General features: G+C 38.8%; 1 protein-coding gene across 12 annotated transcripts in view; it reads right to left on the reverse strand.

Annotated features, from left to right (window-relative positions):
* Positions 1-815: 815 nt before the first annotated feature.
* The window catches only part of SYNE2 (spectrin repeat containing nuclear envelope protein 2), a 238,090-nt gene continuing 212,708 nt past the window's right edge, over positions 816-26,197 (reverse strand). For 11 of the 12 annotated variants that reach the window (XM_087952300.1, XM_087952299.1, XM_087952298.1 and 8 more), the window contains 17 exons: positions 23,941-24,103; positions 20,175-20,362; positions 18,916-19,066; positions 18,543-18,725; positions 15,899-16,039; positions 14,381-14,575; positions 13,298-13,580; positions 11,424-11,492; positions 10,302-10,438; positions 9,927-10,047; positions 8,562-8,779; positions 6,440-6,640; positions 5,429-5,557; positions 4,699-4,890; positions 4,516-4,605; positions 3,699-3,745; positions 816-2,867 (listed from right to left, as the gene is read on the reverse strand). In XM_087952300.1, the coding sequence (XP_087808426.1) occupies positions 2,642-2,867; positions 3,699-3,745; positions 4,516-4,605; positions 4,699-4,890; positions 5,429-5,557; positions 6,440-6,640; positions 8,562-8,779; positions 9,927-10,047; positions 10,302-10,438; positions 11,424-11,492; positions 13,298-13,580; positions 14,381-14,575; positions 15,899-16,039; positions 18,543-18,725; positions 18,916-19,066; positions 20,175-20,362; positions 23,941-24,103 (2,734 nt within the window). In that variant the 3' untranslated portion in view covers positions 816-2,641. The remainder of the gene's footprint in view (positions 2,868-3,698; positions 3,746-4,515; positions 4,606-4,698; positions 4,891-5,428; positions 5,558-6,439; positions 6,641-8,561; positions 8,780-9,926; positions 10,048-10,301; positions 10,439-11,423; positions 11,493-13,297; positions 13,581-14,380; positions 14,576-15,898; positions 16,040-18,542; positions 18,726-18,915; positions 19,067-20,174; positions 20,363-23,940; positions 24,104-26,197) is intronic. The other variant, XM_087952304.1, reaches the window with a different exon arrangement.

Raw genomic sequence — 26,197 nt, forward strand, 5'->3', positions numbered from 1 at the left:
GATCATGTGGATTAGCAGCTGACTTTTATAAATTAATACTTTTTGTTGTTGTACATTATCTTATATTGTGTCCATATGAATGGGAGAAAAATAGCCATATAGATAGGAAAGACAATTTATCTAACTGTGCCTTGAATTATTATATGTGTTACTTCTTTGGAAGGGGAATGATATCTTTTAATGGGATAGTGCTTAACCAAACATTAGTTTTTGGTAGGGCTGCTTACTATTATATAAGATAGGGGTGGGGAACTATGGCCCTTTTACGGTCTGTGAACTTCAACTCCCAGAATTCCTAAGCCAGTTTCCCACCCCTGATCTACACCCCTGCAAACTACAATAGAATGGCAACCATAGTCTGCTTTTTTGGTTATTATATTTTAGGCTCCCCCCCAATTGTAACAAGTTTTTAATTTTTTTTGTTAACTACTATGAGGGGCTTCCTGATGGAAAATTTTTAACCCCTGTAACTACCAATCAGCATAGGTAATGCTTAAAAATGTTGACCATCATGGGCAAGTATCATCTGGTAGGCTACAGACTGATCACCTGTGCTATTGTTTTTGATATTTGACATCTGTTATCTGTTTTGTGTAGAAGGAAGAAGTACATATAAGACTATAAACATGTCACATTGTCTCTGGATTCAATTGTTATGGGAATGTAAGGTCAGAAGTTAATTATAGTAAGACAACATGAGGTCATGCGTTCTAGTAGTGAATAGTTACACCTAATTTAGGAATTGACAGACCAAGCATTTGCTATAATCTGTCTCTGAAAACTTAATTTTATAAAGTATTGAGATAAAGGCTGAATTACTATAAACAGCAGAATTTTAATAAGGAAAACATGATTGAATTGTACACAGAAGCAGTGTATTTTTGATTTAAATAAAATCATTTTTTCAACCGATGAATTCGACTTCATTTTAAATGTGATGACTCTCACTGATGAGGCAGCATCCTACTTGGAAGTTAGGAAGGCATCTAACCCAGTGTTCTATTTTCAAAAAAGACTGAGCAAAGATTTGCAGGAAGCCCTGAATCAGTGACAAGAAAACAATGGCCCTTTCTTGATACCTCCTCAATTCATAAATCCCTTTGGTAGTCATTGATATGGAGCCTTTGCAAAAAGAGATGTTGTATATCAGTTAAAGCTAATAGGAGTTGTCTGTGTATGGAAGGCACATCGTAGGTCTCCATAAGACAAACCTCTCCTTTCTCCATTTAGTCCTCCCTCCTTCTCTCCCATTTCAAGATCCAGCATGTATTTTATTTTTATTTATGTTAATTCCCTGTAATTTCCCCATTGGAGACATTAGAGAAGAAGAGCTCCATTAATCTATGATAGTCAAAAAATCAGAAACTTGGTCACACCTTTTGGGGCGAACATAAATAAGCTTCCATGAGCTTATTTTGTAAGTCAGAAAAAGAGCTACTAGACACTGATTTGGATCTGCAATTTCCTGTAATTCATTATCAGAATTGTCCAGGAATGTTATATGCTAATTCTTAGAATCAAGAGAGAAAGAAAATAAAGGCCCAAATATTATCAGTGCATATATACAGTATACGGCTGTCTTAGCCACAGGAATGATGCTTAAATCATCGTGCATAAATCATTTCTGATTTACTGTATGTTATTCAAAGAAAATTAAACATAAATGGGTTTGATTAAAAAGCTGTATGTCCACAAAATCCATTTGTTTGTGTGTGAGATAATCAACATTAATTATTTTTTCTTTAAAAAACCTCTATAAACAATAAAGGCTACCTACATGTAGCATTTTCATTTCTTTTTATAAAAACCGTACAAAAGGAGACATCAAAGTAGACAAATCTAAGCACTATAAAAATCTATCTGGGAAACATACATATTCATGAACTGAATAGGTAAGATTCCTAAAATTCTAAAGTATAACAAATATTTTAAAAATTGAAGTTGTTTTTCCACTAAAATAGCAAAATTCAGAAAGAGATCTCCCTGCATGCAAAGTACCACCTGAAAAAGGAGTTCTTTTTTTACATTAAAAATGATGGGTTCACTCCACCAGGAAGTTTTCTGCAAGACTCACCAAAACAAAGAGAAAAGACAGAATAGTGCAGCCATGCTGTTGTGCAACTCTAGCTTCTACCTGTTATAATTGGGCTTATGCAGTAGATCTTCTAGGGGATTATGCATTTATCTTTGATTAGAGAAATTATTTTAATGACAACAAGACACAGTCTTGTAAATTCTGTGTTCACCAGTTCTTTCTGGCATGAAGATCACTGATTGATCACACACTGTGCAAAAAATATAAAGTACATTGCGTATAGTTTGAAAATATATAGAAACAGCTTTCCTGTACAAAGCTCTAAGTAATTAACAGCTCTTACCCACCCAATCCAAGTACTGAAATTGCTAAGAGATTGCTATCTCAGTGATGAGAAGCAATAGCATGTACTCAGAAGTTGAACTGAAGCCTCCTAGATTGGTTCCTGTTGAGTGCAATAGAGATCTCCACATAATATTGTCAGTGTTACTCATCAGTGCCTCCTAAGCCCTGGTTGAAGTTACTAAGGAACTGAAATTCTGGACAAACTCTAGCAGCATAAAAAGAGGACTCCATAGAAAATATTAACTAAAAAATTGAATGTCTTTAAATTGGTGGAGGTCCATTAATATATCGTAGCATCGGGTAGAAAGAACGAGCAAAGTTGTTGGTTTGAGTACAGCTGTAGTCTTCTTCTGAGACGGGGATCAAGGAGGCCAAAAGCAACAAGAGAAGGAGGAACAATTGTAAAGGTAATGCTGCTCGAAGGACACGACAGAAGAAAGCATGCTTCTTGGGTGCAAATGAATTGGTCTCTTCCTTCTCCCCCATCCTGCAAACAGAGGACAACTTATAAACAGGGCAAGCAACTTGTACATAAGAGAGCAAACCTCTCTCTCTCCTGGCACTAATGATGTTACCTAGTTGGTAATGTCTGCAAGAAAATAATCAAGTTCAGAGACCACCAAGGAACCGCACAATTTACAAACTCTCTTGTACCAAGTGAGATTTTGATTCCATCTAGCCCTATATTGCCTGTTTGACTGGCACCACCTCTTCAAGCTTGGATACCAAATGTCATGGTCAAAAACAATTGCTGGACTGAATTCTTGCAAAAAATATTGTTAAGACTTGCTTCAGCATGAAATATTTTTGTGGTCTGAACTATTAAGACTTGTAATTCTACACCAAATCCCATGGTTTTTAATATGAAGTGTCATAAATATTTCACAAGTCATGCATTGTGAAAACTATGAATACTTAAAGACATTAGCAACCAACCATGCAGCTAGTGTCTAATAATTGAACTCAACCTGACATTGAGATCATGCAATTACCATGCTTTGGACCATGGAGAAGAAGAGAAGACTGACTCTTTCACTCCCTTCCATGTTTCTGACACAATTCAAACTTGAATGAATTTCTTTTTTAATGCAAATATTCATTCATCCCTTGGGGACTTTGGGATTTTGGGGGAGGACTGTGGCATAAAAGATTACATCACCTCTCCTTCCTTCTACATAATCCTAAATTGTTTAGCATTTCCTACAGCTAAGGAAATCTGGGTTCAAATCATCAATATTTCTTATTGAACTTTAAATCTATTGGAATTTTGATACTAATTTTTAGTTCACAGAAGAAACTGTTTATTGAAAAGCATTACCTAACATTGCTGCTGGTATTACTCTGCAGGATCTTCTTTTCATCAACCTGTAGATATTTAAAATGCGATTACTACTGCTAGACATAAAAAAATAAAACCCCAAAGCAATAGCATGTACAAAAGGCAAACACATTTAAATTGCATATAAATACAGTCAGACTAGCAGTATTTTGGCTATACAATGCATCCCTTCTGCCATAGTCTCTATACTGCCAGTTATCATGGGGTCTCAGGAATATACTAGTATAAATAAAGTATCCTTTAACATGTACACAAACAATGGAATTTACTTGGCCCAATGCATAGTGTGTGGGCAAAACCATGAGAGTCAGTACCTGAAAGCATATACAGGTAGTCCTTGACTTACAACCACAATTGAATCCAACATTTCCAAAGCTAAGCAAGACATTTGTTAAGTGTATTTTGCCCCATTTTCTTTTTTACCTTCCTTGCCACAGTTGTTGGCAAGAATCATTGCATTGTTAAGTGAGTAACCCGCTTGTTAAGTGAAATCTTGCTTCCCCGTTGATTTGGTTTATCAAATCGCAAAAGGTGATCATAAGGTCCTGGGATACTGCAACTGTGATAAGTACATGCCAGTTGCAAAGCATCTGAATTTTGATCATGTGACCATGGGGATGCTGCAACAGCTGTGTGAATAACCATCACACTTTTTTCAGTGCCGCTGTAACTTTGAATTGTCACTAAATGAATGGTTGTAAGTCAAGGACTACCTATTAAGACTGAATGATGACAGAGAAAAAGAAACAAATTAAGGGGGAAAAATCTTTTACAAAATAACCATCAAACAACTTGCCTTATTTTTAGAAATGGGAGATTTCTCTGGTAATTGATGATAGCTTCCAGAATCCAATTCTTCCCCATTCACCTGAAATGTACTTACATCCTAGAGAAACAAACAAGAAGAAAGCTTTACCTCTGTTATTTCTCCAAAATTAGAGTTGGAGTAATCAGATTTGGAACATGCAGTCCAGCCAACCTGTCTTCCTTGTGAGGCCTTTAAGTCACATGAAACTCCTTCAAGAAGCTGTTTAAGCTTCTTCCCAATAACATGGACCTTCTCATTAGCTTCAATATATTTTTCTCCGTCAGGTTTGACAAGCAAATATTCAGCAATTTCCTGTAGATTATTTACTTGGAGCTGCCGTTCCAGAAGCTCTTTTTCCAGTTGCTTAAAGTATATAAGAGGAAACATTAACAACCATAGGAAGTTGCCTCCTAGAGAATCATATCACTAGTTCATCCATTCACTTTACTCTGGCTGATTGTAGCATTTGCGAGAGAGTCTTGGATTAGAGATGCAGCTGAATATCTGGACTTTATACATGCAAACAATATAACAATACTTTCCAATGAATCCTGCTTCATGTGAATGAAACATATATTAGGACACCAAACAGGACTCCAATGCCCAAAAGCCAAAACTAGATGCTTGGCATTCCAACATCCACTCAAATACATGTCAATCAATCATGCTTGGATCTCTACACTTGCAATAGGCCATGGGTTGCAATAACCATGGTTGGTTGGACCCCTAGTTTATATATAATTCTAAATGAAATTTATGGAACAGATTTATGAGCTCTGTAGTGGGGAGTAGAGCAAGTCCCATTGTTCAAAAGGAGGCCCAATGCATAGTGCTGAATATAACAAAGATGCAATAATTTGTCTCTAGATGCTCCAGATTTTTTTTTTCTTTCCAAATTTACCATTAATTCCTTTCGACTTTCCTGTATTCTGTGAGGATCAGCAGTTGGCTCCTTAACTTGTGCTTGGTGTCTCCGTGTCTCTGCAGCAGCCAGCCACAGCAGCAGTTTCTGATTCTGTTCATGAAAATCCTGCAGAAACAAGTGCTCATTTTTCAGAAAATAATCATATAAAAACACATTAAATAACCTCAAGATGTAACTTTGTGGCAGCTGATTCATTAAATCTTCAAGTACTCCTCGACTTACAACTGGGACTGGAATTTTCATCATTGAACAATGCGGCTGTAAAATCCAACTGTACTGCTTAGCAGTGGTAATTCCTGCAGTTCCAATTGCCATCTTTAACCAAATCCCACGTTGTTGGGTGATGTTAGATAAGGCAACTTCCTGCTAACTTCCTACAGCCAAAGTCACGAGGACAGGAAATTGCAAGACTTAGTTAAATAGCTAATGCTGGATTGGGGGGGGGGACAAAGCGAGGAGGTGTGCAGTGAAGGTGCAGTGTGGGTTGGGGAGGGCAATAGTGTACAAGAAGCATGGTGAGGGTTGAGGAGGGTGCATAATGTGCAGGGGAAATGTAAGGTGAATTGGGGAGCATGTGATGTGAGGGGATGCATGGAAGGCACATTTGGATGCACAAGAAACACAGGACTGTGGGAGAGGATTATCCCAGTGATTTGTGATTTTCCCTGCTGGCTTCCCCACTGACTTTCTGGGGAAGCTGTCAGGAAAGGTTGCAAATGGTGCTAATGTGATAGAAGGGTGCTGCAACTGACTTTAAGTGTGAATTGGTTGCTAAGTGCCTAGATTGCAATCATGTGACTATGGGGGAATGGTTTGCTGGGACGGACAGAATTCCCAAGGACTGGCTGTAACCACTATTTGTTCATCATCATTTTAAATGGTCACTGAGCACACATTGAGGCTGCCTGTACATAGGCATTTGCTAACCTATTAATTTTAACTTGTTAAGAATAAGGTACAAACATAATGTGCTATTGTGCTATTTACCTGGCAATGAATCAGAGCTTTCTGTAAATTCTTCTTCCAGTTTTCCAGTAAAATATTTGCCTTTTCCCACCGTAAATTTACCCGACGAAGTCTGTTCTGAAGCTCCTTGTATCCAGTGCTATCTGTTTGCTTGAAATCTTTGCTTGTCAGGTTAACAGACAGTACAAGGGCCTTGTAGTTATTATAGGCTTTAAGCATATCCTGATAAGGGGGAAAAAAACAAATTTGAGTTCTTTGTGGGAAAAAAAATGATTTTAAGTAGCAGCACCAAAATAAGGTTGGAAAAATTTCCTTCTATTTATTAGATGCGTATACTTTTACTGCAGGAGCTCAGCGTAATGTTCATAGGACTGCCTCCTCTTCCACTTTCTCCACCATAGCAATCCTGCGATGGAGGCTGGGCTGAGAGGTGATTGGCCTGGACACCTAGTGACTTTCCAACAACTAAGATTGGACTCTGATTGACTCAGACCACCACCTTAAACCACTGTAGAAATTAGCACCCACCCCTCTCCTAGAAGAATGAAATATTTTAGAAAATATTAAAAAGGCATTCCCTAAAGGAGGAATGGAGAAACATGCTCTTGGAGACAGAAAGCAGCCCCCATCTTTCGTAATAGCCATGAGCAGATGCCAGCACTTAAGAGATAAAGAGCTTATTGAGAACTAGATAGCTCTATTCATAAGCAAATACCCTCACTCAAGATCCAGCACAGGGAAAAGCCACTAAGCCATAATAGGAATTGCCCAACACCCTTTTAGAACACAAGCTCCTTCACTGCATCATCTCAGAGCAGACCAAACTTCAAACCAACTTAGCTCAAACAAACACCTAGGATTTGTACTTTGGCTATAGGTCCAGCTATGACCCCTACATAACCCTATATGGCCCCATGGGACTCTGACAACAGCCAATAGAATACATGTTCTTGCAGAGGAACAGGAAACTCAAGTGCAAAGCCCAAGAGAACGTATAAAAAACCCCCACTCTCAACTCCATGTGATCAGCTGCCCAAAACCATATGATTGGTGGTTCTGTCCATCATTAAACCCTCTTTCCAATCAGCCTCCAGCCTCCATTTTGTCTCCAGTGCCTTTCTCCCAGCTTGGAACTGAACCAGATGGGTATTTCTTCCCACACCACACTGGCTCTTAGTGTGTTCTGCAAATTGATAATTTGTATTCTACAGTGTATTCTACAAATTGGAAAGGAAAGCTGATAAACTACATTCAAACTAGTGAAGTTGATTTTATTTTTGTTAGTACAGGACATCCTGACAATTGTAAACTCCTGTGTTTAGTCAAAAGCACAAGCGTTTTCAAAACACAACATGTGAAATTTGGATCCACTTATTTCACTGGGATCTATTGCTATACTATGAGAGCTTTTTAATGACTGAACTTCAGGATGTCCTTTTTGTATCAAGTGGTTTTCAGGTGGACTCTGACCCAAGAGTCCTACAGCATAGAGAATAGAGAAAATGCAATATCCAGAGACAAAGACCGCACAAAGTATGTGAAAGAGACAATTTGCAACTTGCATTGTTTGCATGCACTTACATGGAGCTTTCATGAGACTGCAGGCAGTTCTTAACTTACAATCATTCATTTAGTGACTATTTGAAGTTAAAATGACACTGAAAACAGTGACTTATGACCATTTTTCACACGACCGTTGCAGCATCCCCATGGTCACGTGATCAAAATTCAGATGCTTTGCAACTGGCATGTACTTGCGATAGTTGCAGTGTCCTGGGGTCATATGATCACCCTTCTGATAAGCAAAATCAACAGGGAAGCCAAATGTTAGTAAACAAGCGTGTTACTAATTTAACAACTGCAGTGATTCTTGCCAACAACTATGGCAAGAAAGGTAAAAAAATGGCCCAAAATTCACTTAACTGTATTGCTTAGCATGGAAATTTGGGGTTCAATTGTGGTTGTAAGTCGAGGACTACCTATATTAGGCAAAGTGAAAGTAGTATCAAGCAACATCTGAACGTCCACTGTTGGGGAAAAAAGATTGAAAGGCTAATGGACAATCTGTCCGAATCAGCGATATACTGCAAGTGTTGATCAAAGAGATTATTTTTGTTTTTCAGCTTTTCCTTTTTTTAATCACCTTCAGTTTCTTGACTTTCTGGTCTATGGCCTGAATACTGTTCACTGGTTGTGGTTCTTCCTCCTGCAACCCCTCCATTTCCTCTTCCATTTTATCAAGCCAAATATCAATGTTGGTAAGGTCAGCATTCAGCTGTTGCCACTGCTGCCACGTTTGCTTCATTCTCAGCTTGTTGCTTAGGTCTTGAACTTGAAGGAGTTCCCATCTTTCAATAGTCCCTGCAGTTTAATACAAAATTATTCAGGGTTTTTAAAAAACAACAACAACTTTGGGTCAGATCAATGTTATTTTGGGCACATGTTGGTCTCCTTTGAATTCAACTCAACTAGTCTCACAAACACAAGCAGTGGTTACAATATGAGAATGAAATCTGAGTTAATTTCAGGATAGCATTTTAAGGGCTGTGCCTCTACTAGTATTAGAGTAAATACAATATCAATAGGGTTTTTTGGTAATTGCATTATTTTCAAAACTCATTTGCAGTGCATAGTGGGTAAATTGAGATGAGATGATGGCAGAATTGTTAGGTGGTAGGAGGGGGTCATACCCCTTCAGAACATTAGTGTGGTGTATCTTTTTGTCCCCCCCCCATGAATTAATTTTCCCTACAAATAGAAAATGTTCAAAATAGCCCCACTGCTTTTTATACTTCAATTTCCAAATAGTGTATTTAGAGGAAGGACTATTCTAAATTAGAAATGTAATATATTACCTCTGGAGTCTGCGAGCCTAATTGTTCTGTGACCATTAAGCCAGAAATAAAGGCAGATACATTCTTGGGACCAGAAGGACTATTTTATTTAATGTGCTCCTTCCCAACCACTTACTCAAGGTACTATCTTATCACATCTGGAGTAGAAGGAATAAGAACATATAAATAGACCTTTCTCCTTTGTAAATCTTAGATTTATGATTTTTTTGTCACTTGGGAAATCTATTTAGACCTTCTGTAATAATGTTTCAGCATAAATTGAACATCTGAAAGTTTTGGGAGGTCTTTTGATCTGATCAATGCTTGCTTTTTCCTGTCAAATTCCCTTGCTTTTTAAATCTTAATTTCAGCTTGTTCAACTCTTTGATCATCTTTCCGTTGTATATTAGAAATTCTGATTATTGTAATTTAAATTAATCATTGTAATAGCATCTATTCATATTATAGTTGTCTCTTTTCTGTTCCTTTTCTCTTTCTGTTGAGATTTAAAGAGCTTACATTTATGTATTTATTTATTCCCCATTTTTCAGTTCTGAGAAATTTAACTTCAATGATGCTATTATTACATGGGAAAAAATACATCCTAAATAATTGTTACTTTTATATGTAAACAAATATATTTAAAAAATTAACAGGAACCATGGCTAACATACCTGGCTGTTTCTCTATGCCTGAGACACTAATGAAGTTCTGGCTATTTTGAGAATCTTTACTAGGCAAGATCCTAGAAATGTCTTTTATGTCATCCACACTCCTAGTGCTCAGTGGTATCACCTGAAATACACAGAATAGAAAGTAAATAAGTCTTCTGGCAATATATCATATTCTCACACAATTATAGCACAGATTCGCAGCCAACTATTCTTTATTGAGAAATGTATAAATGGAATATCATTTGATATTCCACTCTCCAAATTTTCTTGTCTTGAAAAAACTCCACTATTTTGTACGTATATAGACAGTTAGCCTGTCTGTTACAAGCTAATTTAACCCCGTTTTTTCATAATATATAGGCACCCCAGACTTACGTTGCCTGGTTTGTAGGATGTGCTGGAATCCTCATTGTTTGATAAGACACTTCTAACCGTCTCTTCCTGGTTGTACGAATGCTTTCGACAAACTGGGTGTTCTGAAGGATGCCATATGTGAGTTTCAGCAGATTTCCCTGTTGTGCAACATGGTAAAAGGAAGCCACAGAAAATTAGATGTAATAGAAAAAATAATTAAAAATATTTACAGAGAAGGAAGGATGGCATGACAAAAAATGGATAATATTGCCATTTGTTTTGCAAAGCATGCTTGTTTGCAAACATGTTTCAGCAGTGTTTCATGGGCAGTGAAATGAGAGCCATGCAGTTATGAGGATATTCTTTTCTGAAAACGCCCGAAGAAAATAGGAGTTCTTACCACCATCATAAAAGAAGAGATTGGGAAAGGTTGAAAAGCACTTCTGGACTTGAAGCATGACCCCAGCAGTAAGCAGAATGAGGTAGCTTATTTCAGGAGGCAGCTTTGGGGATTGCATTATAGGTCAGCTAATGGTAATTATTTAGTGTATTATATATATTTTTTACCATTAGACTTTTAGAGAGTTGCCACTCAATTTTTCTGTCTGAAATATCAATACATATTCAGCTTCTTGGGCTGAGAATGTGATTGGTCAATAAAGATTTTAACATTTGTATCAGGTTCTGTTCAAGAAAGCATCTGAACCTTAGTTCTTCTAAAGGGTAATAAGTGCTCAATTGTTTTGGGCTACAGATATAAAGAAGGATCCAGATTGCCCTGTCGGACCCTAAACTGAATGGCAAAGGGAGCTTTAAAGCAAAGCTAAGTTGCCCTACAGGTGAAAGGACCAGCAAAATTGTCGATGCATGCCACAGTGTGAGGAACAAGCAAAGAAGGCCTTGATGCCTTTATACTGGTATGGAGAACTAAAAATGCATAGTCTTAACTTTGGTAGAGACATGTGGGGATGATGTAGCATCAAATAAACAAAACAAAAAAGAGAATCCACCATGAGCCAATTGGTGCATGGTGTTGATACAAGCTAGGGAATCAGAAACCTGCATATGAGGAAGGTGTGAAGAGCACAGCGTGCGGCACAGGGAAACTGTCATGTTGAGACACATGCAGTAGCAGGTGCCTACCAGAAGCTGCTTTCAAAGCTTTTGTGGTCATTTTAAGATATGCCTCAGGATGTTCAGTGATTTCTACATCTGAAAAAAGAATTAACGTCACCATTTGCTTTGCAAGAGTCTGTTCACTCTTCCCTTCCCACCATACAAGAATGTAGCATTACGGCAGCCCCAGATGGATCCTGTTAAATATCTATTAATTGAGCATTCTTTTTCCAAATAAAACTAGTGGTCAAAATGCCCTGAAGTAAAGTATAAAGGCAGCAACCATTTAGCTACATGCCCTTATAAAATTATCCACTGTTCGTCTCTTTTTGCTATTCTTTTAAAACTGTTAATTTTCCTAATAGTTCTAAAAAGAAAAGGCAAAAGAAGAAAAGGCCGAGATAGATAGATAGATAGATAGATAGATAGATAGATAGATAGATAGATAGATAGATAGATAGATAGATAGATGGGATAAATAAATGGGCAAAGGCCCTCAATGTTTCTTTTTTATTAGGTTTATGATTTCTGTTTCCTGCAATGTTTGCTGACATCAGAAAGACCACAAATACAAGGCTTTCAAACAATGATTGCAGCCAGGCTTTGATCAGGGAAAACCACATTCGTATTTTAAAAATGCCTTCTGAAATATTTTTTTAAAGTATATGCGATAACTGCAAAGGGAGCAGGATCACTTTCTCTTTCAGTAGTACATATATATAGTGTATCCTACCCAATTCACAATATTTTCCACTTGGTTTTCTGCCTAGGTAGTCTCCATGGGAAATAGGAAATCAGAACCTCTGCCGGGGTGAAATATGCACAGCATTGGTTTTTTCCCTCACAATTACTTCTTGCTTTCCCATCTACACATTTGAAGCTTTGCTGAATATAATTTGTAAACTACTCTGAGTCACTTAGATAGTAAGAGGGCAGTGCATAGATTTGTTTAACAAAGAAAATAAATCAGAACAAATTGAACAAAAGGGTTTTGAGACAGAGAAAGAGTGAAGGTTCATTTTCCCGCTACAAGTTTATCAGCATAACAAGTTCCCTGCTTTAAGTAACTAGCATATCAGGAAGGACTGTGTTAATTTTTTCACTTGATGTGGTAGTTTTGACCATGCAATGGTCCTTTACCAACATAATCACATTGTTTTATAGCAGGTCTATTTGTCAATATTATGCAGCACAGTACAGTAGCATTCCTAAAGTCACAAATAAAACCTTTTAAGTCAACGTGTCAGGTATAGTTTACTTCCAAGCTCCTCTCCTTCAAAAATATTGCACTGTCCACAGTTGTAGAATGAAATTGTTCAGTTCAGATATGATGGATAAATATGTTCATTTCAACATCTATCCATTCTTAATTTTTTACTCTCCTAATTCTATCCCATTTTTTTTCATATATTTTTTTTTTCATTTTGTTCTGCTGAGTGTTCTGGTTTTGTAGGCAATTTATGTGTTATAATGCATTTTTGTATGTCTAATATCTCTGTTTATTAATATTCTCTCCTAATACCCAGATATGTATAGCTTTTCCATTGAACAGCATTATGGTATAAACTTTAGAGGATAAATACTGACCATTTCAATTTCTGCACTGGCTCTCATAGGGCAAATTATTAGAAGTATATTTTAATTTGCAATGCTGCATTTTAAGGCAGCCCAAACAAATTCATCTTTAATTCTTAGGTCTGGATCGCTTCCATTTTATTTTTCTATCTTGTTCTGTGTAACATATAAAATGGGTATGACTGAATTTGGAGCACAGCAAAGCTCAGTTACTGAGGGTTCAAAATTAAAAACTGGGTGACTGCTTTTGTGTATTTGGATTGTGTCGCTGTTTGTGTATTTCCGAGTATTAACATTTCTGGATAGGATGGTGGGTTGGAATTTACCTGAGAGTGCGCTGAAGAACGAATCCTCTTCCTCATCCTCAGGGGAGGAAGACCCTCCCACATCTCCGGTGTGGTCCCACTCCAGTGGAATGGAATCAACGCTGACAGGGGTCTCACAGCCAGACCTCTCAGGACCCCCTGCAGTAGGTATGAGGTGGCAGAGAGACTGCTGCGATGGTGGCCCCTCCGGAACTGTCTTCTTTGGCCAAGGATCAACTTCCATCCCCCTTGCGTGGTCTGAATCAGCTTCATTTTCTGAAGACTCTTTTTCATCTTCCAGTCCCTCAACAAGACAACAGAAATACTGATGTTGAACACAAGTTATTAACAATAATTACTTACGGAACTACTTTGTGGTCTCAGTGTTCAAGAAAAATGGGAATCCTCCAAAGTAGGATTACTTATTTGAATTTATTAACTGCCCAACTATAACAGTCTCTGAGTTGCCTACTCCCTTCTTTCTTCTAAATCAGTGTTTCTCAGCCTTGGAAACTTTAAGATGGATGGACTTCAATTCCCAGAATTACCCAGCCAGCTGTGACAAGGCTTGCCTTCTGAAACTCTGCATGATCTTTAGTACCTTAGGGGCCAGGTGATCATGATACAGCTCTGTTTTGATTGTGATTGAAGCATTCAATCATATGCCATTTGAAGACAGATCAGAAACCACTGAAAACCTTAGAAAAGAAATAACCTGTCCTTTAATTACAACAAAGTGTTCTTATTCCATCTTCTAAAGTTGTGTTTTATTTGTCACACAGACACACCCATCTAGCCACATACATAAATACATACATATAGCCTTTCTCTTTAGAACTCAGAGCATATAAACAGGTGACCTACATCTAGCCATTAATCAGATCCTTCCTGCTTAGTGTCCAGGTGCCCTGGAATCAAAGAAAAAACACTTTGGATATAATAATAACCCCTTCCTTAACTTGGAAAAATACCCCAGTGTTTTAATTATTGGAAGTTTGGAGAATACATCTTCCATGTTCTTTATCTACATGGCTTTTGAAAATGAATCTATTGGCAAAGAAACAACATGGGTTCCAGCAAAGATACAACTTCATTAGTTCTTACTGGATGCCAGGATATCAGTCTCTGGTGGAATCGAGCTACTCGGCCAAACACTTCCTGGCAGTAACTATAAAATTCTTCTAGTTCCTCTTCGAGTATAATGGCATCCTCTGGTTCACTTTTTTGAATCAGATACAACCCAGAAGCAATCAGCTGGTCAATCTTACTGGTGTTTAGCATTATTTCCCTCTGGAAACCCTGTTTAAAAGACAGATAATTATGCTTCCTAAATATTACTGCACAGATTACTTAATTAGTGCAATTCAGATTAATCAATCTCATAAAGAGAGGTTGGGAACATATATGGAGAAGCACAGAATATTTCAGCATGGAAAAGTTTGGTGAAATTAACTCAGATAAAGCAAATAAAGATGTCCACTCTTCAAGGAAAGTTCTGCCTTTTCTGTCATTTCTTATCAGCCATTTAGATGTCCTTCAATTGGGTAGAAGTATTAGGGGGAATCACCTGCAGTATACCAATAAACAAACTGAAGCTCCTAGGTCATTTAATTTCTTAAGCCAATGGTATCTCATCATGAATGCCAAAACCAAAGGTGAAAACTATAAAGTAGTTAAGATTTTTGTTGATGGTGAGTGCAAGAGCTCTAGGAAACTAGCTCTATAGAGACAATACAAGTGAAGTGAAGATATCTTTTTTTTAACTGGGATACAAGAATGATCTTTCAAGGATAAACATGAAATTCCTAATCTTATATCAGTGATGGCTAACCTATGACACGCGTGTCACTCGTGACATGCCGAGGCACTTTGACTGACACGCCTGTTGGTGTGGGGAAAACCTGCACACTTAGAGACTGCCTGTGCTCTGCTCCAATCCCTGCTCCCTGCTTGTTGCGTGGAGGCGTGGTGTCACCGCTGCCGCAAGATCTTTGCAGCAGAGAACCAGTTTTAACTGCCATAAACTGAGGTTTGTCAGTTTCATTACCTCAGGAACGCTACAGGAGGAAAGGAGATCCATAAGGTTCATAGCCCTGTAAGGTGGCCTTCCGATCCCCACATCCTGCACCTGCAGCCCTGAGACCAGGGAGACGAGTTTCACAGCCCTGTGTGATCACCCCAGCCCAGTCCGTCATAAACCAAATTATTGATATTTCTTGAAGTGACACACGACCCGAGGAAGGCTACACTTTTTCCCGATTTTCGACACACCAAGCTGAAAAGGTTAGCCATCACTGTCTTATATGGTAACCAATAACCAAGAAGGAATTAAGCTGGACTGGCCAAGAATGGTGGCAAGAAAGGACTGATCAACTCTGGATATAAAAGAGACCTCAAACTTATTATTTCAGATATTCTAAATGTAGCTTTGTTTTATTTAGATAGCAGTTTAAATAGTGTTCTCTAAATTTATGGGGCTTCTATCAAAGAATTTAAATGAACTAAGTATATATACAGGTACCAAATACAAGCACCAGACTAAGATAATCAGTAGGACGTTTGAAACCCATCTCCCCCAATCTATCTGAAACATTTTCCTTAAAAAAAGAAGTCAATATTTACATTAAGCTGCCGCATTTTGTCATCAAAATCACTCTTTGAGAAATGTTCCACATTTGTCAGCTGCAGATCCATTTCTGTTAACCACACCAGGATGATGTTGTCCTTTGTTCCCATAAATTCTTCCCACTGACTGGTAAAGTGCTAAAGGCAATAAAATAATACAGATACTCAAAGCAATAGTTGTGATAACACACAGTGTCCTTAAAAATCTTCTATTTAGTAACATCTTAAAATGTGTTGATGTGCTATGGTATCAGGAATGAATGAAGCAAAAATAAAAATTCATTCACTCAAGCCTGCATCTCAAGCTGTAAATTTCACAGAGCGCATCTGGTAATCTTTCTGATTAAAATCACTCAAGTGTTGTTAGTCAATTATACAAATGTAATGATTAGATTTAGCTATCTTCCCTGCCAAAGAGTTTAGGGAAGTATACGCAATTCTTTTGCATGCCTTATCATAATCCTACAAGACAGTTAAGCTTGAATATGTGCATATGGCTGGTCTAATGAATTTAATGACTAAAAATGGATTTGAAGCGGAATCTCCTGCTTTTTAGTTTGACATTCTAATCACATTTAGTTCTCCTCCTGATTTAATTTCAGGACTGAAACCCAGTTTGTGCATGCAAGAGGTTGTAGACTGAACCTCTAATGTCTCCAAATAAAACAAGGGCTAAAGGAATAGTATAACAAGGAAAAAAAAACCTCTAGTTCAGGGCTGTCAAACTTGCAGCCTGCGGGCCGGATGCGTCACCTACTGGCCACACCTAAGCCCGGTTTAGTGAAGGAGAAAAAAGTCACGGTACATCATGTGACGACACCGTGACAACATGAGTTTGACACCCCTGCTTTAGTTTAAGGTATATTAAACAATGTCATTAGAAGGGTTGGAAAATTGATGCAGTCACTTTTGTGATCGTTTTATAGGTGCTGAATTCAGTGATGGGATTCAAATTTTTTTACTACCGGTTCTGTGGACGTGGCTTGGTGGCTGTGGCAGGGGAAGGATACTGTAAAATCTCCAGTCAAAGGTGGTATTTGCCAGTTCTCCGAACTACTCAAAATTTCTGCTACTGGTTCTCCAGAACTGGTCAGAATCTGCTGAATACCACCTCTGGTTGAATTCCACATTATGCAATTTCTTATGAACCTTTCTAAGTTTTATTAAAGCTTATAAATGCCCATATGTGTTAACTTCTCTATAAGTATTGGAAATATTAGCATCATTAGCTTCATTCAAATAAGTTAACAATAACAATAATTTGTTTAACACAAAGTTAGATAACATACTGCATGACAAATATTTTGCACTTCAGTTCCCATCAGACCCAATCAGCAAGGCCAATGATTAAGGACTATAGAAATGGTCATTTGGAAGAGACCAGGATACCCACCTTTAATTTATAACCATCAAGGATTGGTAGAAACTATTTTCTTTCATTATTTAACAAGCACATCACATTACAATCAGGAGGCAGTTAACTGACTAAAATCATTTTGCCAACTCCATGGCAAAGTATGGCTTTGAATCCAGGACATTTTGATCTTTCTCTAATATATGATGCCTTATGGAGATTATAAGAGCCTTTGTAGCACCATGGTTAGAATGTAGTATTGCAGGCTAACTCTGCCCACAGCCTGGAGTTCAATCCTGACCGGCTAAGGTTGACTCAACTTTCCATCCTTTTGAGGTCAGTAAAATGAAGATCCAGATTGTTGGGGCAATATGCTGGTGTTGCAAACCACTCAGAGAGTGCTGTAAAGTACTATGGAGCAGTATATAAGTCTAAGTGCTATTGCTACACTAACTACAATGCTACGCCAATTTGCTCTCAGATACTACAATTCTCTAATTCTGCAAATTTGAGTAAGTATAGAACTGAAATCAGAGGTGGTATTCAGCAGGTTCTGACCAGTTCTGGAGAACCGATAGCGGAAATTTTGAGTAGTTCGGAGAACCGGCAAATACCACCTCTGACTGGCCCCACACCCATCTATTCTGTACCTCCCGAGTCCCAGCTGATCGGCTGGGTCTTCTTTAGTTGCCCTGCACAGGAGAACAGAGTTGGAAAGCAGGTTAGTGGGGTGGGGAGGGGAGGGGATTTTGCAGTAACCTACCCCTGCCACACCCACCAAGCCATGCCCACAGAACCAGTAGTAAAAAAATTTGAATCCCACCACTGACTGAAATAATTTCATTTAGGAAGTCAGAAAGTCTAGGTGATGGTTCCATGAGAGCAGTGTTTATCAACTTTGGCAACTTAAGATGCTTTAAGATGCATGCTGGTCAGGGAATTCTGGGAGTTCTTATCTTAAAGTTACCAATTCTGCACTACAGAATTCAACAAATTCCTCTTCCTTCTTGTTCCCTTAAGAATACATTATCCTAGACCTCTAATATCTGCTTTGTCTACAAGGCCAAATGTGCTTTTTCAAGAGGCAACTGGACTTTCTGGTTTTTCGCTGAAGGCATTTCATTCTCATTTAAGAAGCTAAAGAAGCTTCTTGGATTAGAAGCGAAATGTCTTCAGAGAAAAACAAGGAAGTCCAGTTGCCTCTTGAAAAAGTACCTTTGGGACAACCATGACCTGGATGACTGAGAATCTCCACAGACATTTGTCTCCAAACCTATTTGCAACTACCTTAAGTCTCCTGAGAATTGCTGTGACACGTTTCTGAAGATTGTCCCATCGGTGATTACCCTCATAAACCATCTGCTTGAGCTTGTTAGCTGAATCAGTGCGATTCTCACGGGCCAACCGCCGATATTGCTTATTGATTAATTCCAGCTGGGTTAGTCGTTCATGAATTTGCCGCTGAAATGCCTGAGGAAAAAAAGTACTTTATTTTTTCCAAAAGATTTAAAATTAATGCATTCAAAATAATGAGGAGGAAAGTTGCTACCCAAGAAAAGTGAAGAATTAAAATATAGGATATGTTGATATCACTATTTGGTAAATTTACCTAATTTACATCTATACACAAAGATGGAAAAACTACAAAAGGAGTTCTTACTTCAAATTTCTTTAACTCTTCCTTGGCTGTTACATACAAAATCTCTGAAGAGTTGGGATAAGCTGCGGTTTTCTCTGCTGTTTTCAACCAAACTTCAAAACGAGAGTAATCTTCCAAAAACTTTTGCCATAGTCGCCAAGTTGCCTCAATCCTATTGCAGAAACAAGCAGCAACAGTTTATTTGCAAATATGCATCCCTTTCTGCAAGACGTCCTGCATCAAAATTCATTTATGTTTCAATCTAAACTGAACCAAACCAAATCCAATCCCATAAGCTACACTCAATTCAACTAAAAAAGTGCATTCAGAAATACTCCTAGCATTGGCATTGCTGATGTTATGAAATTGGCATCAAACAACCAAGCTCAGAGAACTGGATATCCTGACCTGATATATTCTCTTCTATTAGCATTCAAAAATATCCTGAATCAAAAATATTTTAACTAAAATGTATTTTCTCCGGAATGGAAAAAGATATACGTGACCTGAAGTACTAAATTAAAATGATTCAAAAAGGTAATTTCTAAAGATTTGTTTCATGTTTTATAGAAAGTGCAGGGATGTGCATTTGCATGCATTCCATTCTATTTCCTCACAACTCAGTTGGCTATTTCGTCTTTTAATCCCAAGTCCCAAGATTTGGAGTGTCAGGTTTGTAGACTGATACAACAATATAGTATTCAATCTTAACTATGAGGTCTTGGTTTGCATTCTGGCATTTTCTCAGAGATATATGCCAACACATCAAACACAGAAAAATGCATATACCAAATATATAATATAGTATATGTTCTGTGCCTGGAAAATCTGTATGTTGTAGCCTAGGTAAAGTATGTAAATTAATCAAATGTTAAATTTGTCATTTTGGAATAATATCAACTGTAGGCATTTCAAAATGTTTTAAATAATTTATTCTAGCTTTAGTTACCACAACTAGGAGCAAAGAGCTGAATAAAACATTGACATTTACATTCTCTCATCCCAGACAATAAATGTATTTAGTTTAGGGGTATTGAGGAACCAGAGCAATATCTCAGATAGAGATTTTCTCATCATTTCTTTTTATATGGAGAATGAAGCAGAGTCCAATGAACATAAGGCACTAAATTAATATTTCCTACCAGCAAATTGCTAATCTGTTCTTTCTTTCAAGAATAGATTTTTGGGCTTTTCATAGAAATTGTTTAAAAAAGTAACATGTTTTGGGGGTTGGGTTTTGTTCTTGTTTTTTTTGAGAAAAGAGAGAAATAATGCCTCACTTCATCCGCCTCTCTATAGACATGGCACAGATGTTTCTCCACCGTCTTTCTAAGCTCCTTGTTGTCTGCTGGATTGAATCACATTCAGTCTCATTGGCACAGGCATCAGAATCATGCAGCAAGATCTCACATATATTGAAGACTGATTCCACACCTGCTGTGTGCTGTTCAATGTCCCTTTGCAGGTCCTACAACCATGAGCAAAAAGTCATCTCCAGTTGTAGTGTTAGTTTCGTACAACACAACAGAAGAAGCCACTGATATGTCACATGAAAGATCAAACATTCCATATACCCAAAGACTTTCCTAATGATTGCTATATATTAGTCATATGATTAATTGTGACAGACTGTTGGTAAGAGATCAAATGAGTACATACACTTGTCAAATAAGAAGCTGCACATATAACCCAATAGTGGCAATCATTCTAAGTTTTCTCCTTAACATTATATTTTGGGAGGATTATTATGGAGGAACATTTAAACATTTAATTCCTCCACTTTTAGGCTTGAAAAACCTTGAAGCATAGCTATATAAACAAAGTTTTAACCTATATTAAAATATAGGATATTAAAATATTAAATTCTATCATCCTATGCATAGCTACTGCACTTCCCCCTTTGAATTTTTGTAGTTAAAAGCACTAATATACAAATAATCTGTTTGAACAGACATCAGAGATATTCATTTTTAGACATTGAACTCTTGTCTGGAAACGTTAATCTTCTTATGCCTTAAAATTTTCAGTCTTGGTAATACCTGCTACTATCAATCCTCCTTACGTGCATATCCTTATTCATGGAACTACCTATATAATTTTCTTGACAACATATAAATGATTTGCAGTTGTTTGTATTCAATCATATAGTAAGAAGTCATCTAGCCTAGATTGTAAGGTTTTCCTTTGAAACCCTTACTCTATCAATTAAATTACCGTGTTTCTCACATAATAAGGCCGGGCCTTATTTTTTTTTTCAAGGTGGGCTGGAGGGAGGTGGCTACGTGCCCCCGGGCTGCTTCAATGCAAGGTCCTGACTTGCAGCATCCTGCCGTTGCCGCCGCGTCCTCCTCTCCGACTGCAAAACTCGTGTGCTTCGCCAACGCTCCGAGCGAGGCGAGCTCTTTCATACATAGAGAGAGAGGGAAAGAGGCCGGCGTGCTCCGAGAGGCTGGCTCTTTTCTCTAGCCGAGGCTGACAGGAAGTGCCTCCAGGGCCGTGGCAGGCAAGCCGCGGGGTTCCTGGTTCTGCCCAGCGCGCGCGGCTCTGCCATGGCCCTGGCGGGATGAGCGGAGGGCCCAGCGGGAGGCACTCGTTGCCTTGGTGACATTCGGGTGCCTCCGCCACCTCCTTGCCCATAGCAGGTGGCGGTGGCGGCAGCAAGCGGCGGCGCTTCGCTGAGGGAAAAGAAGACAGCGCAGCCACCTTGCTTGCTTTCCCACCTGCCCGCCCCAGATGGCCTCAGGAGGGCGGCGGCAGTGGCAGCAGGCGCACACTCCTGCCGGCGAAGGAGGAGAGGCGAGGAAAGAGAAGGGAGTGTGGCAGCAGCGGCTGTCACAGTATCGTCTCATAGCGGGGCAAGGCTGGCAAGCTGAGGTGGCCGCACCAGAGATCGTCACTGCCGACCCCTTTTCTCTAGCCGATTCTGACTGAATCTCTATCCCGCTCCTTTATCCTCACGACGGGTCGGCAGTGATGCTCTCCGGTGCGGCCACCTCAGCTTGCCAGCCTTGCGGCGGCAACGGCAGGATGCTGCAAGTCAGGACCTTGCATTGAAGCAGCCCGGGGCACGTAGCCACCTCCCTCCAGCCCACCTTGAGGATTTGCCTTTTGTTGTTGGTATACTTGGCTTCAGGCGCTCCTGTGGCCGCCTTCCTTTGCCTTAGAAGGTAAAGTGAATTATTTTAAAACCTCCGCTCATCCCCGCCAGGGCCGCGCAGAGCCGTACGGGCTGGGCAGAACCAGGAAACACCCGCCGCTTGCTTTCCTGGCTCTGCTCAGCTCGCACGGCCCTGATAGGATGAGCGGAGGTTTTTAAAATAATTCACTTTACCATCGAAGGCAAAGGGAAGGCAGCCACAGGAGCGCCTGAAGCCAAGTCTCCTCAGGGCTCCGGTTGCAGGAGGAGCCCTGACTGGCTGCACGTGGCTGCGCCAAACGCCGCGGCGTTTTACAGCAGCAAGGGAGAAGGAAATTAACGGTGGCGGAAGGTCTCCCGATATGAAGTGCTCCACCAACGCAGGCAGCACCATATCCGGGCATGCAACAAAGTACTTCCTAACGGCAAGCCCCCCGCCATTCCCCCATTTCGCATGTTTAATATGGGCCTTAATTTGGGGGGAGGGGCTTAATTTGATTTTATGCCAATAAATCATGCTGGGGCTTCCTATTGGTGGAGGCCGTATTGTTGGAGAAACACGGTAGAAGGCCACAGGGCAGATCCAATGCAACATAACATATCCAGGTATTCTGCTGGTCAAGATCCATTGAAAAGACTGCAGATTGCATGAATATAAGTATTCCTACAAAGCTTTTTTTCATTTAATGTTCAAGAAAACTTCTCAATAGATTCTCCTATTTCTTTCTGACTAGCTCTATATTATAGAGATAAGTTAGGAGCTGATCACAGCAATTCATGATTCAGACACCTAAAGCATTCAATGGAAACTTCAAATTGGACACTTTTAAATTATTAATAGGCATTCCAAGTAAAGTGATTGGTTTTCTGAACTACATGAAAAGATATGCTATATGAAACTAATAGAATGATCTAACTCAACATTGTGCAAGTTACAGCAGACATACACCTCTAAAGTTTACAAGCAGGGCATAAAAACAGCAGCATTTCTAGTTGTTTGTTCTGCATTTGTTCTTTAATAAACTATGTCTAAAATTTAGAGATTCTACTTTAGTATTTTGTGCTAGATATACTGATAGACACTATCCCCCATGAGATTCAGTAATTTTGTATGTGTGTCTACATTGGGGTGTATACTGAGTCTGTAGGCAATTCCCAGTGCTATAATATATCACTTCACTACAACTAAAGTCAATGCCTCAATTTGAGCTGCTAACAAAGCTATAAATAATTGGAAATATTATTTTGGCAGGAGAGATGAATCAAAGAAATATGTCTCTGAAAGACCACAGCTGGAAAATGCAATGGAAATCACAATTTGAAGAGAAAATAAAGGAATTAGAAAAGCTTTGTAAAACCAGCCTAGATTGAGAAGTATTAAGAAAGTTAAATAAAGAGTTAGATTTATTGGAAATGGTAGAACTTCAGCAGAAGATAAAATATGTCCAAAAATTTACTTTGTAAATGCAAACAAATCAGGTAAACTTCTGGGTTATCAAATTAGAAAAGAGAAAAAAGGATGCTTGGAACAACAGAGAAAGAAAAATTATTACAGTCCATACAAGAAAAAAAAAGAATTAAAAAAGATTTAAGGAATTGCATTCTAGATAAAAAATTGAGAAAGGAAATTTAGAAACATATATTTCAAAGCCTAAAATTTTACATAAGAACATAGAGAAATCTTATGGAAATTAATAACAATTTAAGAGATTAAAGAAGCAATAAGAAAATTAATAAAGCACCAGCACAGTATAAAAATGTACAAGAGAATTGAGTAGAACCATTATTGAAGACGATGCATGAAATTCAAATAAAAACAATACCAAAGACTTGGGAAGAGGAATAGAAGGGAGTGATCTCAGGAACTCTAATTGGCCCAACTCTTTCAGTTCTACTTTTCTCCACCCTACCTGCTGCTCTGCAAGTCTCCTCTGTATTTCTTGATCATCACAGATGTCATAAACAATAGGTTTAGAAAGCTCAGATTCAATGCGTGCCAACCATGTGTGAAGATGACTCATATTTTTGTCCAGCTGTTGTATGAAAGCAAAGGTATCTTTCAACTTCTTCACTCTGGAATGAGGAAAGGATACATAATCAAGACAAGCATAAAGCATGCAAGAGAGGGTGTCTGTGTATATGCGTGCATAGTTGTGGCATGTCACTTTTCATTTAATTGAATTTCAATAGACATCAAGCTTTGAATTCAATGCAGTAACTTACCCCAAGCTGCTACCTTAAAGGTATTTTGGAGTATTACTTCAGTCATCCCAACCAACATTTGGAGAAAGCTGAAGTTCAATCTAATCAGGTTGGGGGAAGTAACCATGCAATCGAATTACTACTTGACTGCTGACACTCCTTTAGAGCAAAAGAGAACTATATGACTCAAAAGAGCTGTACAGTTCTTCCAAAAACAGCCATTTGGACAAATATATTAATTTCTAAATCAACTGCCACTTTAGCATAGAAGTGTTTATCTCAAAAGTACTGTCTTACACCTGACAGAGACAGCCATTTTGCTTCCAATATTAGTATTAAAAATCTTCAGTTTGCAGCAAAATTCGTAGGCTGAAATAGGATCCTGGATACTGATCACATATCTTGATATCCCTAAATAATTAAGCTGTTGGAGGCATCTATTAGTCTCCTTCTTCTCTGCAACTTTTCCAATTTCCCTAAATCTGTTAAAAGTGATATTCCCAGAACCATATTCTTTTCTTCCCCTATATCAGTTGTATGCATCTTTCAAAATCTGCTCCGCGTGATTGGGAATTTTCCTGAGAAGTTTCTGGAGAGACACAGAGATTGGCAGAGAAAAGAGAAACTTCTACCAGGCAACTTGAATGCTCATGACAGAATGAATTTTGCTTTGAAAATCTTTTTATTTTAATGAGATGGTTTTAAAAGTCCAGCAAAATGCATGCTTATATTTCAATCTAAATACCCTTCTGAATAGTGGGGTTGATATGTTACTCAAATTTGATAAATCTCCTGAGCAATTAGAGAATACAGGTAGTCCTTGACTTATAACCACAATTGAGCCCCACATTTACTAAGTGAGAAATTCATTACATTTTGCCCCATTTTACAACTTTTCTTGCCACATTTGTTAAGTCAATCACGGAAATGGTTAAGATATTATTAAGTGAATCTGGCTTCCCAATTGACTTTGCTTGTCAGAAGGTTGCAAATAGTGATCACATGACCCCGGGACACTGCAACCGCCATAAATATGAACCAATTGCCAAGCATCCAAATGTATATCACATGACCATGGGGATGCTGCACTCGTTAGAAGTGTCAAAAATGGTTGTAAATCTTTTTTTTTCAGTGCTGTTGTTGAAGAAAATACAAAATAAGGTCAGGGGACCTGGAACATTTCAAAGCATCTGACGCCAATCTGATGAAGGCCAAGCTAGTATGTAAGGCAGGATTTTTTTAAAAAATGAAATAAATAAATATTCCAAATAGGAGAAAGATTTGGCATGTTTCCCCAGAGACATCGTGAGCAACATGCAACCACAAGCCTTTGTGCAAATAGATTCTACTTATGCCAGGTTCCATAGACAGAGCCAGCATTTGGGGTGGCTGGGTGGGGAATGCAGAACTGTCATGCTGTCAATTCATTCACTCATAACGGGCAGGTACTAATCTCTCTCGACAAGAATGAGGAAAGCAAAGGGTTGATTTCAACAAAGAGGGAGAAGACCCTGAATGTCATTATTGGTTTGCAATTCTCTTCCTCCCCCTGCCACCCTCTGTCCAATCCTCCCTCCACGGACCACACACACGCACCACACACACACACATGCACGACACACACATCGCCATCCATTCTGACAAGAGCTGGGCCCATCCCCCAAGACTGCTGCAGCACACAGACCAGGGTCCTACCGCATCGTACAATTTTATTCTCACCAGACCCCTGACGACCAGAAATGCACTTACTGTTTATAAGGGAAAAGCATTCCTTCGCTTATCAGTCCAAAGCTGCAGGGACAGCATCTGACTGAGCCGAGCACTGGAGGAAGAGGAAACCCCTCCTCCTTGGATGCCCTATTTAATATCACTGCCTTAACATCTCTCCCACATAGAAAGAAAGAAGAGAGTTGGGGGGGGAGGAATCTCAGGCCTTCCCCTTTTCCTCCTTTGAGCCCTAACTAG

The sequence above is a fragment of the Notechis scutatus genome, chromosome 1 (assembly GCF_049901735.1).
Source record: "Notechis scutatus isolate UNSWTSFEM ecotype Mainland chromosome 1, rNotScu1.2, whole genome shotgun sequence".
Lineage (NCBI taxonomy): Eukaryota > Metazoa > Chordata > Lepidosauria > Squamata > Elapidae > Notechis > Notechis scutatus.